The sequence below is a fragment of the Heterodontus francisci genome, chromosome 16 (assembly GCF_036365525.1).
Source record: "Heterodontus francisci isolate sHetFra1 chromosome 16, sHetFra1.hap1, whole genome shotgun sequence".
NCBI classification, from domain to species: domain Eukaryota; kingdom Metazoa; phylum Chordata; class Chondrichthyes; order Heterodontiformes; family Heterodontidae; genus Heterodontus; species Heterodontus francisci.
Genome location: NC_090386.1, coordinates 75,172,914 through 75,192,435, shown reverse-complemented (window position 1 = coordinate 75,192,435; position 19,522 = coordinate 75,172,914). Strand labels below are relative to the sequence as shown.

General features: G+C 43.2%; 1 protein-coding gene across 1 annotated transcript in view; it reads left to right on the top strand.

The window, feature by feature from the left end:
• Nucleotides 1-1,689: 1,689 nt before the first annotated feature.
• The window catches only part of l3mbtl1 (L3MBTL histone methyl-lysine binding protein 1), a 114,612-nt gene continuing 96,779 nt past the window's right edge, over nt 1,690-19,522 (top strand). The window contains exons 1-3 of the mRNA XM_068048822.1: nt 1,690-1,825; nt 2,925-3,133; nt 7,518-7,656. Coding sequence (XP_067904923.1) covers nt 1,690-1,825; nt 2,925-3,133; nt 7,518-7,656 — 484 coding nt within the window. The remainder of the gene's footprint in view (nt 1,826-2,924; nt 3,134-7,517; nt 7,657-19,522) is intronic.

Sequence of the window (19,522 nt, the reverse complement as noted above, 5' to 3'; positions counted from 1 at the left end):
GCACCTGCCTATTGATATTGCATCTGGCGCATATGGATCCGCATGTGCAGAGGATCGCACAATGTGAGATGAGCCATACCTATTTCCATGTGATAAATAAGGTTGAACCCTGCATGTATTTGAAGGTTCCTAATGGAGCAAAGATTGGTGTTGACGGGTACATCAGCTGCTTTCCTGGATCAACTATGTGGTATGTCATGGTATTGCCCATCTTGGCCAACACTCAGAGTGGCACAGCATGACCACATCAAGATCCTACCAGCTGAATTTATTGCCCCCACCAGCCATAAAACTTTAACGCTCCTGCCCTTTTGGCACCCTCCCCACACACAGGGGTGCCTAGTGTGCCATTGCCCCCTCACAAACACAGAGCGTACACTGTTAACGGAGGGATGGTGCACGGTACCTCCCTTCATGCCAGCACAGCTTTCTCTCCAGTAATCTCAGACCCCCTCCTTTACAGAATGCAGAGTGTGACCCCTGTGTATCCCCCCTTCCCTCCTCACTTTCAGAATGCAGAGTTAGACCCCTGCATATCTCCCCTCCTTCCTCCCTTTACGAATGCAGTTAGACTCCCGTGTATCCCCCCTCCCTCCTCCCTTCCAGAATGCAGAGTTAGACCCCTGTGTATCCCCCCTCCATACTCCCTTCCGTAATGCAGAGTGAGGACCAAATGCTGCCAGACCTGCTGAATTTTTTCAGCATTTTCCATTTATCTTAGAATAATTGAAACCCTTTTCGAGTTGCTGTCTTTTGCAATTTGTGATTCCCCACAAAGAATTGCTGTAAAAACTGAGCAGGGCTCGCTATTCATGACAATAATTACCCTTTGGAGCTCTTGAAATCTGTTACAATGGCTGGATTTTTACATTCTGCCTGAGGCCTCACCCACTGGCCAAAAAGTCAGGGTGAACCCGCTTCCGCTGGGCCTGGAAGCCACGCTATGATTTTATGCGGCCCAAGCCCTTAATTAGCCTCGGGCGGGACTTCCGCCTCTCTGAGGCAGGAAGTCCCGCCTCCAAGAGCCGGCAGCTCAGTCCCAGCAGCGCCACTGGGAGCGGTGGCCACTGTTGGGACTGCACCCAGCCAGAAGAGCAAGAGGGACGCCGGGACAATCAGTCAGGCCCCAGCGAGGCAAGGGGGCTTGGTTGAGGGGGGCAGGTACAGGAATATAGTGCAGTGGGGGCACTTGTGCCATGAAAGAGACCCCTCTGCGGGGCCTGGGGTGCCTGATCAGGAGGGCCCTTGCTAGCCCGCAAGGAGACCGCCAGGATTTACTGAGCGGTCTCCTGAGGTGCTGAGCCACTCGCCCGCTGCTGGTAATATACTAATGATGGCTGGAGGAGGCCCTTAAGTGACAGTTAATTGGCTACTTAAGGGCCTTATTTGGCCTGGGGCGTGCAAGTCGCTTCTTGCCGCCGCCGCCCCTCGTAAAATTGCAGTGGGGGTGGGAAGGCGACGGGAATGTCACCCCCCCCCCCGCCTCCCACTCAACCTTGCACCCCTTCCCCAGGGGCGGGGTGTATATTTCTGGCCAACGACTTTTAAAACCCTGAAGCAATCAAGTATTCTTAGCAAGCCTTGAACCTGCCAATTCTTAACTTGTGGCCTTGTGAGCAGGACTGATTGTTGAATCTTGCAAACTTCACTCCAGAGTCAGTTGCAATCAGCTGGTGAACCATTATTAGAATGAACAACAGAGTGGGATTGGAGGTTCTGATGCCTAGCAGTGTGACTGCACCCAGAGAAGTCAGTTTACAGGTGGTAACCAGCAACAGCTCTACTCAAAACACTCACCTGTCAACTAAAGCCTTCATTATTCCAGGTACGGTACTGTATAAGTAACAAAGGACATCTGTATGTAAAAAAGATTATGTATTATCTTATTTCACTAGACAATATTTTTATGTTTAACCTAGCTGTCATAAGATGGATTTGTTCAAATAGTTGGACAAATTCTTAAAGAATGCAGAATAAAAATATTCAAATATGGATGAACTTTCAATTCCACTCACTATCATATATTATAGTTGTGTTGGTTGACAATATTTTTATATGTTGTAAGTAAGTTCATTTTTTGTTTTGCATATGAAGATTAATTGATTGGTACATGCAGTTGTACGTAACTTGAAGTTGGTATAACTTACATATATTGTAAATATTTTATGTAAGGTATAAGGAGGCTGATAGATATATTATTGAAAGAATGATACAATCCACCATTCATATATTGTGAATATGCATGATAAGGTAGTCAAGTGAGAATTTTGGGAAGGAACAATTGACTTCCAATCATATTACACATGGGAAAAGGAGTCTACAAGGGCTTTGCTGATAAATGATCTCTCCATCGGTACAGGAAGAACATATCATGGGATTGGGAGAGATGCACATGTGGGTAAAAGAGGAAATTTAGAATTCAAGGCATAAAGAGGGATTCTATTCAATTGCTATTGTTAAGAAAATAGCAATGTTTAGTATTTCAGTTCTAGTTCCATGTTCAGTTTGATTTGAGTTGGTCTGGATCAAAGCAAACTGAATACTCAAACCAAATGTTATTTTTTTTTATCAGCCATCAAGTATCAAGACTAAAACTGTCTTAAAGCATTAGCAATGGGAATTATTTGAATCTGTTTTTAAATAGGGAAAACATGGCATTTTAAAATATATTTTAAATTCTGTCATGTTTGTAACTGCATTATCAAGTTGATATTAATTATGTTAGGTAAAAAGCATTACCATATTGATATAATTCACCCAGAATACAACAACATGGGCCAGGAATGTTTTGGTTGTTACTGTTTTATTTTCTCAGATTTAAGTTTGTAGATCTCAATGAATGTAAATTTGTTGTAGGCTGGTTAAATTTAAGTATATATTGCCAGATTTTGCTTATCTTTGCGTTCTTTCAAATATAAATTCAGTTAATCCAGCAGAGAGTAATCGAAAAACTCAGAATTCCTCCAGAGAAAACCAAGGTGTCTCTTTGCCAATCGAAGTGGGACAATCAGACAGCACCGTGCCAGTTACTGCAACAATTAGTCCGCAGATTAGTGGAGTGCACAAATGTGACATGGTCAGTGTTTTGGAATGGAAAGATGGAATTGCCACCTTACCCGGAAGCAATTTGAAGGTTAGCATTCCTGATTGAACTTATACAATATTCATTCTTCGGTCCTTTTACAAAATTTGCTATATAAGTAAATACGGTCCATGAGGCAAATAGAGGCATTTTCTATTATAGCATCATTTTTCTTTCGACTTGCAATCTTTTTGTTAACCTAAGGGATATGAGGCAAAGGTGGGTATATGGATTTGGGCTGCAGATTAGCCATGATTTCATTGAATGGCGGAGCAGGCTCAAAGGACTAAATGGCCTCCTCCTATTCCTATATTCTTAAATTGCTGGCACTTCTACATATAAAATTACCCTTGCAAATATGATTAGACCCAAGGTCCTGTTTTCACTTGGTCTTCCAATCTATTTCTGCTTCCTGGAGCACTATGGACAACTCAGTAAATGTCTTGATCAGCTGCAGTTGAAATTCTCAGACATTCTAGAGACAATGATGTCCTGATGTCAATATTTTGGCCAATTGCATGTGTACTTGCAGAAAAATGCCACCATCCAGGACAAAGCGGCCCGCTTGATTGGCACCCCATCTACAAGCATTCACTCCCTCCACCACCGACGCACAGTGGCAGCAGTGTGTACCATCTACAAGATGCACTGCAGCAATGCACCAAGGCTCCTTCGACAGCACCTTCCAAACCCGCGACCTCTACCAACTAGAAGGACAAGGGCAGCAAATACATGGGAACACCACCACCTGCAAGTTCCCCACCAAGTCACACATTATCCTGACTTGGAACTATATCGCCGTTCCTTCACTGTCGCTGGGTCAAAGTCCTGGAACTCCCTTCCTAACAGCACTGTGGGTGTACCTACCCCACATGGACTGCAGTGGTTCAAGAAGGCAGCTCACCATCACCTTCTCAAGGGCAATTAGGGATGGGCAATAAATGCTGGCCTGGCCAGCGACGCCCACATCCCGTGAATGAATAAAAAAAAAAGATTGTTGCTTATGCATGAGACTATAGGGTTTCTAACACAGGATATTCTAATACCTAGAGAAACAATAAAGTGGATTAATTGTAAAGTGTTGTTTTTGATAGGTCTATATAAAATTCCCTTGCACTGGACAGTACCTGAATTTGGTACATAACCTGGCTATTAATCCTTCTGGCTGCTGTTGGAGGAGAGAAACTGGAAAGTCAAAAGGCCCAAAGGACTGGAAGGCTGCTTTACCTGATCCTTTAACCTCCTGTTCCACTTGTTTCTGAGCCTCCTCAAACCCTTCACTTAGAGGGGGTCCTGATGTAATTCTCACTGCCAGCTTCTTGGAGTACCCTTGTTCCAGGGCTGTAATGCCAGGAGCTTAAGGTAGCGGCCTAGAAATGCCCCTGAAGTGATTTATGACTTTAACCCGTTATAGGGACTAAAACCAGTCAGGAGTCCATCCCTATGAATCTCCTTTAATTAATTTCAAACCAGACAAATTCTTATAGACACTTATTAGGGTCCAAAGAATTGAACTAGCTTTCCCGCAAAGAAAGAAAACTAACAGAGAATATTACCATCTTTCGAATAGCCTATTTTTAAAAATTATGGCTAGGTCATAAATATCCCAGATATTATATGGGTCTGGGAAACTCTCTTCAATATGCATCTCTCCACCTAAAGAGACACAGAGAGGTGGTTCTTGTAGTTTTATACAGAATACTACATGAGATAATTTATTAACTTTTATATATTTATTAAAGAATTTAACATGCAATACACTTCTAAGTGGATAAGTATATCACAGTATCAAATATTGCTAAGAGATGTAACACATAATCTTATTTCTAACATAGAATCCAAAAGTTTAACCTTACTAATGCTACAGCAAAATATCTTAGATTGTCCATCAAAATTTAAAGTAAACTTTTACCTTAAATTCCCCAAGGCATAGGGTGAGAAGTATTGTTCGAGGAATTCAACACTTTTAATTTTTTGCTTCAGAACCTCTCATGCTTATACTGTTGCTAAGGTGTCATATGACCTCTTAGCATATAGGTGTTACCTTTCTGTGTGTGTTTTTCCTGCTTTCAAGATCCATATTTGGTAGTATCATTAACTAACTCTCTACTTAATGTTTTGCTGAAATTCCCCTGCTCTTGAAGTTGTGAGCATTTATCTGGTCAAAATATTTATAATTGTGTTTACTTGACCTCTGCAAGCACTATTCCATTTATTGTTTTATTATCTATAATTGCCTTTTTTATGGTATCCTAAAGCAACCTTTTGAGCTGATTTGTCTGCATCAACAACCCCAGAAACGAAGTAAGTTTATTGCTACCTCTTACTGATGTCACACAGGATATTTCAATGTGTGTGTTTATCTTCTAAGGCCCTGACAACAGATACACAAATGGATTTCCAAACTTGTTTCTGATTCATAACAGGCACCTTGAAAGACCTTGAAATTTTTAACTCGACCTTCTTAAAGGGGAATGTCAGTGAGTCTTGAAAACTGACCATTTATTCAATCTTTAATTCTAAAAGGTATAATATGTTAATTATACATAATTAAGCCTATTATACCTATATTCCATCACACTCCTTCCCAAGTTACTTGAATTGAGGCTTCAGACAAAAGCAATATACTGTGGATGCTGGAAATCTGAAATAAAAACAGAAAGTGCTGGAAATGCTCAGCCGGTCTGACAGCATCTGTGGAGATAGAAACGGAGGTAATGTTTCAAGTCTGTGACCTATTGAAGTTGTTGTCCTGCTGTGCTTCTGGGTTTTTTTTTGTTCGTTTATGGGATGTGAGCGTCGCTGACTAAGCCAATATTTATTGCCCATCCCTAATTACCCTTGAGCAGGTGGTGGTGAGCTGCCTTCTTGAACTGCTGAAGTTCTTGGGGTGTACGTACAGCAACAGAAGGGAGTTCCAAGATTTTGACCCAGTGTCAGGGAAGGAACGGTGATATAGTTCCAAGTCAGGATGGTGTGTGGCTTGGAGGGGAACTTGCAGGTGGTGATGTTCACATGCATCTGCTGCCCTTGGCCTTCTAGAGGTCGCGAGTTTGGAAGGTGCTGTTGAAGGAGTCTTGGTGAGTTGATGCAGTGCATCTTGTAGATGATACACACTGCTGCCACTGTGTGTCGGTGGTAGAGGGAGTGAATGTTGAAGGTGGTGGATGAGGTGCCAGTCAATTGGGCTGTTTTGTCCTGGATGGTGTTGAGCTTCTTGAGTGTTGTTGGAGTTGCACCCATCCAGACAAGTGGAGAGTATTCCATCACACTCCTGACTTGTGCCTTGTAGATGGTGGACAGACATTGGGGAGACAGTAGGTGAGTTACTCGTCACAGAATTCCCAACCTCTGACCTGCTCTTGTAGCCACACCATTTATCTTTCAATAGAAAATAATAAAGATCAGTTTTCCTATGTTTTGCACCTGAACAATAAGTGCTGTCCAAGTGCAACATGCAGAAAAATTGGCCCCAAAATATTTTTATCAAGGTTTACCTCAGCCACTTTTGAATATTGGTATAGTTATTAAAAAATTGTTGGTGAAACCCATTTATTGTTTTTATATATGATTACAGGGATTTTTTGATCACATTTAGTTTAAAGGTTACACCGTACTGCTTTGTAAGAAATTTATTGGGCTTAGCAAATGGTGTTCTCTATGTAGAGTTGTTCGTAAAAATAAAACTGGTCTTTATTATTTTGCATGTGTAGAATTCAGTTATGAGTCACTGTGCCTAATGCAATTATGTATAAAACAATTACCAATACTTTTGATGCTTTTATTGGCCTGAACTGTTTCTACTGGCAGGAGAGTTAGGAACCAGAGGACACAGATTTAAGACAATTGGCAAGCAGGGGCGAGATGAGACTTTTTTTTACACACTAAATTGTTATGATTTGGAATGCACTGCTTGTAAGGGTGGTGGAAGCAGATTCACTAGCATCTTTCAAAGAAGAATTGGGTATATACTTAAAAAGGGAAAACACGCAGGGTTATGGAGAAAGAGCAGAGGATTGGGACTAATTAGGTAGCACTTTCAAAGAGGCTGGCACAAACACAGTGGGCCAAATGGCTTCCTTCTATGCTGTATGAGTCTATGATCTCTGTCGTATCACATACAGATGATAGCAGAAAGCAGCTGCACTAAATCAGTATGCGTGCATTAATTGTGTTCTTTCTCAGTTTCTCTCACTGGTATTAAATCAAGAATCTGAACTTATTCTATTCAGTAAGTTTTTTTGTAAGTTCTGACCCCTAAATAAAATATAATTTAGGAGACTTTTGATTTTTCTATAATATCGGAGGGAATTAAATGGAACAAAAATATTGCACCATTTTTTAGTTAAATTTAGTCCCATTTCTTGTAGCTTTTTAAGTGCCTTTGTTATTTTGTTGGATGAGCATTAAATAATGCATTTGTTTATTTTTGTAGTTCCGATTGAATGAGTTTGGAGTCCTGGAGGTTGTCAGCACAGAAGGTATTGTGACAGAGGAATCTGTAGAGACCGCATTAAAAGCTGAAAGTGATGCTTGCAATGAAGCTGGCTGGAATACAACCACTCCCAGTGAATGTAAGACATATACCTAGTGGGATATATATTGGTGCTTCCAGTTTCAGCTTAAAGTAAAATCATGAAATCTATGCCATTATATTAAATATGAGTATACAGTGAATTTAGAGTTGTTTTATGCTCCACGTATTAGGAATTATTCTTCAGTTAGCCTTTTAAGCAAATGGTAGACTCTTTTGTAAGCAGAAGGTGAGAAGGCAATGGGCCTTTTTCTCCTTTTACAATTTTCCTTGCCCTTCAAGACAGTGGGCTGAATTTTACGTTCCCCCACCAAAAGGCGGGATGGTGAGAGGGGGGGCCGGGGGGTTGGGGTAAAATGGAGCAGGAGGCACCGGAGGCCCATCCCGACCTGCTCCCGCCTCCGCTGCCACTTTATGCAGGGAGGTGACCAGTTAATGGCCACTTAAGGGCCTTCGCCCACCTCTATGCGGATTTTACGCGTGGCAAGCGGGCGTCCTAAACCCAAGAAAAGCCGCCTGACAAAAGCAGGAGGCTTTCTGATGGCCTGGAGGGGATGTCATGATCGGGCACCCTGTGCCCGATGGAGGGCCGCCCCCGATGCTCCAACCACTCCCAACACGCGTCCCGCCCCCCATTCGACCACCCTTGCCTCAGTGGGGCCTGATCGATCACCCCGGCGAGGCAACAAAAACTTATTAGCATTCCAGGGCTCCCTGACAGCTTCTTCATGATGCTGGGTGCCGTCCCAGCAGTGGCCACCGCTCCTGCTGGTGCTGCTGGGATAGAGAGCTGTCGGCCCATTGATTGGCAGGCGGCTCAAATAGGTGGGATTTCCTACCTCAAGTGGGTGGAAGTCCCGCCTCAGATGAATTAAAACCCGGGGACCCACAAAATACGGGTCAGATCCCCAGGCCAGGCCGAAGTGGGTTTGCCACCGACTTTTCAGTCAGTGGACGGCTTCCGTCTGCCGAGGGAAAATTCATGGCCAATGATAACTTTGCTAGCAAACAGTTTCACACGTGTCAGGGCTATCCAGTATTTTCTCCAAGTGCCATTGTTTATATTTGAGCCTCAACAGTGCTACAGAAACTTACAAGCCTGTTTGTGAAGACACTGAGGCTGGGATGCTGCGGTGGAGACTGTTTATTGCTTGCCACAGAGCTTACTCTCCACTCCTAACAATACCCAGCCAGTGATGGCTGTCTCTTTATATATACAGCTGAATACAATTAACTAATCAACACCCAATACCTGTTCACCCGAATACCTTCAACTACTAAGTATTTAACATCCATTAACAGAACTTATTAGACACTAACAAACTGTTGACATCAGCAGCCAATTCTATCTTGATCGGCAAAGGAGTATTTTAGTTGAGCCCAGTTCTACTTTCATTCTACCTGCATACATATATAATTCCAGCAGGAGCTCTTGGATAGCGATTGGGAGTCCTGGACTAGAGGAACATCTAGGGGTACAGAGACCAATTGTAATACTCTAATGCCAGTCCAACCAGCAGAGACCAGTAATTTTCCAAGTCTGAATGACTCAGTTACTCAGTGAATCAGTTTGCTGAACCATTTGGGCACCTATTAATAATTTCCTGGTATATTATTTGCCACAACAACACTAAAAACTCTGCCAAAGGAGAATTAATACGCTCTGGAGTCAGATATAATTAATTAAAGTTGTGCCTTAATTAGCAGAGCTACCTGATAAGTGATATGAATTTTGTTTGATACAGTGTAGCTGGTTAGCATCAAACAATGACTAATGCAAAATAGAGAGCAGAAACCCAAATAATCTGCAATGGCTCTAAAAATCCTGATTGAGCAATTGACAGACATTTATTCCCCAGTGCCAAAATGAAATTTCTACCATATGAGTAGAAATATGTTTACCAAAGAAATAAGCAAAGTTTAAGAAGCAATTTTTATATTTGAGGAATGATTGTTGAAAGGGTATCTAACATTTAGCTAGACGAAAAATTGCTTATGGTCAAAATGGCAATGGCAAACACCTAGATACCAAAGGAAGCAACAAATAGCCTGGCTCGAAGAAAGTGAAGCTGCAACATTCTATCTTGTGAAAGAATGGTCTGACACCTACTTTGGCTCCGTTGATTCTGGTGAATATTGCATGCTTTTCCAAAATCAAGTTCTGTTCATATATAACAGCCTCAACTGTTATCATTGCATATTATACATTATGAACTGCAGTAATATATATATGCAGTTCGTTTAAAACACATATTCTTGGTCTAAGACCATTTGCTTCTTAAGCTGTTTACAAATCTTGGTTTGTACAGCTTCTTTGTGATATAGTCCTCAGTTTATGACAGAATATTCCAATGTGATTGAATAAAATCATGTCCTCATATCTCCATATATTATTCATCTGCATCCATGTCTTCAAATTTATCATCATGTCGTGATCCCAGAGGAGGGTGAGATTGCAGCTCATCATGAAGAAGCTGCTATGGTTGAAGGAGGTGTTAAAACTCAAAAAGCAGCAACAAATGTGGGTAATAGATTCTTGACTATATAATTGGGAAATAGATGGATGTTTCTCATATGGAGTTAGCTTTTACCAGCCCAGCAGAGTTAAGCACGTTAGTTCACAGACATTGTTCCTTCACCTCCCTCATCATACTCCCAGAATACACAGAAGGTAGAATCATGGAATTATACACCACATAAGGAGGCCATTCAGCCCATTGTGCCTGTGCCAGTTCTTTGAAAGAGCTAAAAGGATAACTTGGCCCGACAACTCAATCTATAAGTATACCCCAATTAAATCCACTGCTGTGCACTGCAAATTCAACCACATGCATGGAGATAAAAGCAAAATACTGCAAATGCTGGAAATCGGCAATAAAAACAAGAAATGCTGGAAATACTCAGCAGGTCTGGCAGCATCTGTGAGAGAGAAGCAGAGTTAATGTTTCTGAAGAAGGGTACTGACCTGAAACGTTAACTCTGTTTCTCTCTCCACAAATGCTGCCAGACCTGCTGAGTGTTTCCAGCATTTCTTGTTTTCATCACATGCATAGAGATATTGATGCACAGCAGAATATTTTGTAATATTTATTTATTTAGAGATACAGTAGTGAAACAGGCCCTTCGGCCCACCGAGTCTGTGCCGACCATCAACCACCCATTTATACTAATCCTACATTCCTACCACATCCCCACCTTCCCTATATTCTCCTACCACCTGCCTATACTAGGGGCAATTTATAGTGGCCAATTTACCTATCAACCTGCAAGTCTTTTGGTGGTGGGAGGAAACCGGAGCACCCGGCAAAAACCCACGTAGACATAGGGAGAACTTGCAAACTCCACACAGGCAGTACCCAGAATTGAACCCAGGTCGCTGGAGCTGTGAGACTGCGGTGCTAACCACTGCGCCACTGTGCCGCCCATATCATGGGGTATGGTTATTACAGCAGGCCATCTATCTATTTGCTGTACTTGCACATACATATGTGAATTCACCAATCATACTCTGTACTAAGCTGTTTAATCACCATTCATACCATCTTAGGAGGACGTTGGGATATCATCCTGTGACATCCTTTCCATCCTGAGGGTCATCCTGTGGAACTTCCCTCCTAAAGTTCCACAGATAGTCAACTTTCTAAACTGGCAATATAAAACATGTGTAAACATATGTTTTGTTCTTATGTTCTTATATTCGAGAACATATGACTTTCACAAAGTTACTAATTACTGTATTACAGTTCAATGTAGTGTTTCTGTTTAAACATTTTGATGGTGCATTTACTTAGAATACATATGCACTTTAAAACATTACTCTACTTAAGGATTTTTCTTTGGTGCTTTTAATATTGTACAAAGAACAATTTCCTCTAATTAGTTAGGGAGGGTGCTGCAGAAGTTTGCATTGCATAATGGACAGCGTGACCTTAATGGACTCGATAATATTTTCTGTCATTTTTTTCATATGAGAGCAGGCCCGAAAGAGGAGTTGAGGCCTGGGACAGATCAGCCATGGTGTTATTGAATGGCGGAGCAGGCTTGAGGGGCTGAATGGCCTGCTCCTGCTCCTATTTCTTATGTTTGCATGACATATGGTGGCTGATTTGAAACAGCAAAAATAAGATATTTGTCCAAAATCCAGTTTTCACCAGGTGGAGAATTTACTGAGAATAGTCCCACAGTATGTATTTTCTTACGGGCAATAATTTCAAATTTCTTACGCTCTTCTATATATTTGTATTATAAACCATGGAAACCACATTGTTCACAGATACTAAAGTAAAAATTCTGTTTGTGACTTTAGATAGTTACAAAGCCCTGGTTAAACCACAGCTGGAGTACTGTGAGCTGTTTTGGACACCACACCTTAGGAAGGATATATTGGCCTTGCAAGGAGTGCAGTGTTAGTTTACTAGAATCATACCTGAACTCCAAGGAGTCCTTACAAGGAGTGATTACTCAAACTAGGGTTGTATTCCCTGGAATTTCGAAAGCTATGGGGTGATTTGATTGAAGTTTTCAAGATATTAAGGGAAACAGATAGGGTAGATAGAGAGAAAATATTTCCGCTAGTTGGTAGGCCTAGTACTGAGGGGCATATTTCCAAAATTAGAGTCAGACCTTTCTGGAGTGAAATTAGGAAACAATTCTACACAGAAAGGGTGGTCAAAGTTTGGAACTCTCTCCAACAAATGGCTATTAATGCTAGATCAATTATTAATTTTAAAGCTAAAATTGATAGATTTTTCTTATCCAAAGGTATTAATGTATATGGAGCAAAGCTAGGTATATAGAGTTAGGTTGCAGATCAGTCTTGATCTCATGATTGGGGGAACAAGCTCAAGGGGCTAACTGGCCTACTCCTATTCCAGTGCTGCTATGCTATTTCTGAACCAGGTCATACTGGACAGTGCAGTTGACCAGAATACATTGATTGTATTTTCACACAAGGTTTTGTAACCTATAAATGTGTGGAAGTATCAGCACGGTGGCTAATTATGGATTGGTGCAAATAAAGATTTTGTAGGTTGCATGGTTTAAAAATTGCTGACCTATCTTTTATTATTGTGCAGCGAATGCACTGTATTTTATGGTTCTAGCTGTAATTTTCTGCTTTTGAGATCAGTACGGTTTCCCTGTGATTTTTCTTTCAATGATCAAGAAAATTCTTTTACACGTGTTTACATGTGCGTTGATAAAATATATAAGAAGACTTTTAAAAATCTGTCTCTTTGCATGGGCTGGATTTTTGCCCATTTCAGGTCCCAAACCTGCCTCCAGTAATGGGAAACAGTAATGGGCCCCAAGTTTCATAGGAACATAAGAGCAGGAGAAGGGTCTTCAGCCCATCGAGCCTGCCCTGCCATTCAATACGATCATGGCTGATCATCCACTTCACTGCCTTTTCCCCACACTATCCTCATATCCCTTTAATCATTGGTATTTAGAAATCTGTCAATCTCTGCTTTAAACATACTCAATGACTGAGTTTCCACAGCCCTCTAGGGTAGAGAATTCCAAAGATTCACAACCCTCTGAGTAAACAAATTTCTCTTCATCTCTGTCCTAAGTGGCTTCCCCCTTATTTTGAAATTGTGTCCCCTGGTTCTAGACTCCCCAACCAGGGGAAACATCTTAGCTGCATCTACCCTGTCTATCTCTTTAAGTATTTTGTAGGTTTCTCGAAACTCCAGAGAATACAGGCTCAGTTTCCCCAATCTCTCTTCACAGGACAGTCCCACCATCCCGGGAACAAGTCTGGTGAACCTTTGTTGCACTCCTTCCTATGGCAAGGGGACCAAAACTGCACACAATACTCCAGGTGCAAGGTTATATACATTTAAAGCAAGACTTCACGATTCTTGTACTCAGATCCTCTTGCGATAAAGGCTAACATACCATTAGCCTTCCTAATTGCTTGCCGCACCTGCATGTTAGCTTTCAGTGACTTATTGACGAGGACACCCAGGTCCATTTGTACATCTACACTTTCTAATCTCTTACCATTTAAGAAATACCCTGCACATCTATTCCTCCTACCAAAGTGGATAACGTCACATTTTTCCACATTATATTCCATCTGCCACGTTCTTGCCCACTCACGAAGTCTGTCCAGATCCCCTTGAAGCTGCTTTGCATCTTCCTCACAATACATATTCTCACCTAGTTTTGGGTCATCCGTGAACTTGGAAATATTACATTTGGTCCCCACATCCAAATCATTGTGAACAGCTGGGGCCCAAGCACTGATCCCTGCTGTACCCCACTAGTCACAGTCTGCCAACGCAAGAATGACCCGTTTATTTCTGCTGTCTGCTTTCTGCCTGTTAACCAGTCCTAAATCCATGCCAGTATATTACTTCCTATCCCATGTGTTTTAATTTTGCTAACCAACCTCCTGTGGGGACTTTATCAAAAACCTTCTGAAAATCCAAGTATACCACTGACTCCCCTTTATTAATTATGTTAGTAACATCTTCCAAAAAATTCCAACTCCATGTTTGTCAAACATGATTTCCCATTCATAAATCCATGTTGACCATGCCCAATCAGATCATTATTATCCAAGTGTCCATTTATAGCATTTTCCCAATGACTGATGTAGGGCTAATAGGTCTGTAATTCCCTGTTTTCTCTCTCCCTCCCTTCTAAAATGTGGGGTGACATTTGCTACCTTCCAATCTGCAGGAACCATTCCAGAATCTATAGAATTTTGGAGATGATCACCAATGCGTCCACTATCTCCATAGCTATCTCTTTCAACACTCTGGGATGTAGAATATCAGGTCCAGGGGACTTATCCACCTTCAGTCCCATTAATTTCTCCAATACAGCCTTCTTACTAATATTAATTTCCTTCAATTCCTCATTCTCCCTAATCCCTTGGATCTCTAATTCTGGGAGATTTCTTGTATCTTCCTCAGTGAAGACAGACACAAAGTAACCATTTAGCTTCTCTGCCATTTCTCTATTCCTCATTATAAATTCTCCTGACTCTGCTTGTAATGGACCCACATTTGTCTCAGCCAAATGTTTCCTTTTTATCTACCTATAGAAGCTTTTACAGTCCGGTTTTATGTTTTTTGCTAGCTTACATTCATATTCCATTCTCCTTTTCTTTATCAGTTTCTTCGTCTTCCTTTTCTGTATTCTAAAATCCTCCCAATCCTCAGGTTTACTACTATTTCTAGCAACTTTATAGGCCTTTTCTTTTAATCTTATACAATCCTTAACTTGCTTTGTTATCCATGGTTGACTGCCTTTACTTTTGGGGTTTTTGTGCCTTGAAGGAATGTATAGTTGCTGTAAACTATATAATATTTGTTTAAAGACTATCCATTGCCTATGTACTGTCATAGCTTTTAATGTACTTTCCCAATCCACCTCAGCCAATTTTCCCCTCATACCTTCATAATTTCCTTTATTCAAATTTAACACCCTGGCTTCAGATTGAACTACCACACTTTCAAATATAATCTAAAATTCTATAATATTATGGTCACTCATCCCTAAAGGTTCTTTTACAACAAGGTTATTAATTAGACCTTTCTCATTACATAATACTAAATCTAAAATAGCCTGTTCTCTAGTTGGTTCATCAACATATTGCTCTAGAAAACCATCCCTAACACACTCCAGAAACACGTCCTCCACAGCATTAGTGCTCATTAGATTTACCCAGTCTATATGCAGATTGATGTCACCCATTATTACTGTATTACCCATGCTTCTCTATTCTCCTGATTGATACAATGCCCCATACTACCACTACTGTTTGGTAGCTTATAAACAACTCCTACCAGTGTTTGCTGCCCATTGCTTTTTCTTAGCTCTACTCAAACAGATTCCACATTTTATTCTTCCAATCTGAGATCCTCCCTTACTAATGTGCTGATCCCATCTCTTATTATCAGCGCAACATCACCGCTTTTTCCTTTTTGCCTGTCCTTCCTAAATGTCGAATGTCCTTGACTATTCAGTTCCCAGTCTTGGTCACCCTGTAACCACGTTTCCGTAATGGCAATTAGATCATACCCATTTACCTCTATTTGGGCCTTTAAATCATGTACTTTGTTGCGAATGCTGCGTGCATTCAGGTAGAGTGCCTTTAACCTTGTCTTCTTGACATTATTTTGCATTCTAAGCCTAGTGGATGCTCGCCTTTGTTTTGCCTGCCATCTGTGTCACTTGCTATTTTTCTACCTCCTGTTACCAGCTTTACTTCCTTCCAATTTGAGCTACCCGTCTGGTACCAATCCCCCTGACAAGCTAGTTTAAACCCTCCCCACAGCACTAGCAAATCTCCCTGTAAGGATGTTAGTTCCAGTCCTGTTAAGGTGTAGCCCATTCAGCTTGTTCAGATCCCACCTACCGCAGAACTGGTCCCAGTGCCTCAGAAATCTGATGCCTTCCCTCCTACACTGATTCTCCAGCCACGTGTTCAATCGATCAATCCTCCTATTCCTATGCTCACTAGCATGTGGCACTGGGAGTAATCATGAAATTACTGCTCCTGAGGTCCTGTTTTTTAATTTCCTTCCTAACTCCCTAAAATCTGCTTTCAGGACCTCATCCCCCTCCCTACCTATGTCATTGGTACCAATGTGGACCACGATCTCTGGCTGTTCACCCTCCCCCAGAAGGATGTCCTGCAGTCGCTCCGTGACATCCTTGACCCTGGCACCAGGGAGGCAACACACCATCCTGGAGTCATGTTGACCGCTGCAGAAATGCCTGTCTGATCCCCTGACTATCAAATCCCCTATCACTACTGCTCTTCCACTCTTCTTCCTCCCCTCCTGTGCAGCTGAGCAACCCATGGTGCTTTGGACTTTGCTATGGCTGCGCTCCCGTGAGGAACCATCGCTCTCACCAGTATCCAATATGGAAAACCAATTAGCAAGCAAGATAGACTCAGGGGACTCCCGCACTACCTGTCTAGTTCTCTTAGACTGCCTGGTGGTCACCCATTCCCTATCTGCCTGCATGCTCCTAACCTGCGGTGTGACCACCTCCCTAAACGTGTTATCCACATAGTCCTCTGCCTCGCGGATGTACCGCAGTGACCCTGGCCGCTGCTCGAGCTCTGAAACTCAGAGCTCAAGCTTGCCCAGCTGGTGACACTTCCTGCAGATGTGTTAATCTATGACATGTGGTGCATCCATGACTTCCCACATACCGCAGGATGTACATTCCACTTGGCCGAGCTGACCTGCCATACCGTAACTTTAAAAACTACTTATTATAATGAGAAGTAGAATAACTTACCAGTTACTCAACAATCAGCTTCTTCCCCTGTACCAAAGAGAGAGGCAGCTACTGGAGGCTGAAAAAAGGTAGCAGAAAGAAAGAAAGGTGCCCCTCCCTCACGCACCAAACACCCACTTTACACTCTTAGTGCAGTCACATTTTTTTTTCTTAATTTATCATTCCCCTCCTTGGCGAACTCCCTCACTTACGAAACTCCCTTCTTCACACTTTGTGCCCTCCAGCAGCACTCAGTGCAATCTTGGGAAGTGACCTCTTAATCGCTGTGGTGACAGGTTTGGTGGCCAATTAACAACCCCGGGGGCAGGGTAACTCAAGTGCGGGCCCGATTTTAAACTGAACACGGCAGTCATTGTAGTCACTGCCATTTCACTGCTGTGACTGCACAGTGAAAACTCACAGAAAACTCAGGAGAGCCAGAGGCTTGGAAGCGTGGTATTGGGCAGGCCCTCAATTTTCATATGCGGACCTGGAGGTCATGCAGGAGGCCGTGAGGAAGAGTAGGGCGGTCCTTTTCCCGGAGTATGGCATGAGGAGGTCATCTACCCAGACCAAACAGGCCTGGGTAGACATTGCTGCCACAGTCAGCGAAAGAAGTGTGGTCAGAAGAACTTGGATCCAGTGCAGGAAAAGGTTCAATGACCTGATATGCTCTGGCAAGGTGAGTGCTACCTCCAACACTCAGGACAGCTCTCTGGGTATTCACCCTCCAGCAGACACACAAGCTGAGGAGCTTCAGGGCACATGCTGCTCCTGAAAATGGTAGGGGTTTGTGTACAGGACACTCACTGACCCCTTAGAATGGTTCAGAGCCATAGTGCTGCTGGGAACCTGTAACCACTGCTACATGCACCTTCTAATGAATAGGAGTAGCTGCCATTGGCCATAGAGGACATCAGTGCCTTATCTTGCTCTCTTTTGTCCTTGCAAGAGAAATGGGCACATAATGCCTGTGAGAGGGCCCAAACAGATGGCAGTGTCCCCTACCTTCACATCATCACACCTCTGGAGGAGGGAATGATGGAAATAGCCAGGATCGCAGACCATGAGGAAGTCAGCCCTGGCAAAATGGGCACTCATGGTGGAGATGGTGATTAGAGAGGGCAATGCGCTCATTAAGGGGGTGCATTGCATTTCTTCCAGTCTGACAGCATGCCAAACACTCAGTTACATTGAAAAGCCTCAGCACTGCAGGAGCTTCTGCTCCCCAAGAGCTCTCATGATCTCTTCTTGTGTCTCCTACAGGTGCAGACATGAACCCAACGAGACCCTCTCCCTCATCATTACCAGGCCAACAGGAGCAGCAACAGCTTACAAGTGCACTGTCCACCAGTGCAGATACACTCACCTCAGTGGGTCCTTGCACACATTTAGATAGGATGGCATTTGGTGAGGGGCAATGGTCTGCAGGAGAAGGTGCTTGAGGCAGAGGCAGCTGTCGACATTCCCCCTCAGAGGAGAGAGGACAGACACAGCCCTGCTCAGCTGGGAACAAATGCAGGGCTTCAGGAGACACTGGAAAGGAAGCTCTACCTAGACCAGCAGCAGCAGATGTGCTCCCACATGTTGGGGTTCCCTGAGGCAGTGTGGAGTCATGGGAAGAGAATGCAGGGGTCCATCCACCTCATGTATCCACCTTGGCTCAGGGCTATGAGCACATGAGCTGCTCCATTGAGAGAGTGGCCAAGCTCATGGAGAATCATATACGGCAATACCTGGAGTGCATGCAGGAACTGTGCACTGACGCAAACAGGATGCACGCCACATTATGTCGCCTGAACCAGTCAGTGGCACAGGTGGTGCAGGGATGTTTGGAGGAGATGCTCAGTGTGCCGCAGCTACTGCTCCCCACCAGCCATCCAGCGTGCCAGCCAATGTCACTGAGCAGGATGAGGGTGCCACTCCTCATGGGGTGCCATCAAAATCCTGACCTCCTTGGCTCTGTCACTGAGGGAGCATCTGTGCAGCACAGCCCAGTAACGGAGGCTGCCCCTGCAATGATTCAGCTGCAACAGCTTCTGGAGATATCCCCAAAGGCACCCCCACAATGTGGATAACTGCCACATGCATCTCAGCCACAAGCTGGGACAAGTGAGCAGGCTGCCTCCACGTCCTCCAAGGCCACTAGGGGAGCACCATGTAGAAGTGGCTGAGCGTGAAGGCCACTGTGTTGTGCGGAGCACTGAGTGGGTCACTGGAGTGTCTTCTTGCTGTAACTGTGCACTGTTTTCCTTTCTGAGGACCATGTAAATAATGACATTTTAAGCCACATGTCTGAGACTCCTTTTATTGATGGCGGGACAAAAACAGAGGTATGCGGTGGTGAAGAAGATCAAATGTTCCTCCCCAGTGACAGGAAAACCTCTGAGCAGATGTTCATCCATCATTGGTGATAAGAGTTTACATGCTCGAGGCTGCATTCTCAATGCAAGTGTGAGCACAGGCACCTCAGAGTAAATTCCAAACCATGCCCTTCATCCTGGGTCCAAGGAGCTAAGTTGAAATGTTCCTGAATCAGTAGATCCTTGACATTCATGGCATCCTGACAAAACCTTCAAGCCCCCCTGCCATGCCTGGCTACTTTCCTGTTCAGCCGGAGCACTTTGGTGTTCTGCATCCTCCCCCTCAGCCTCCTC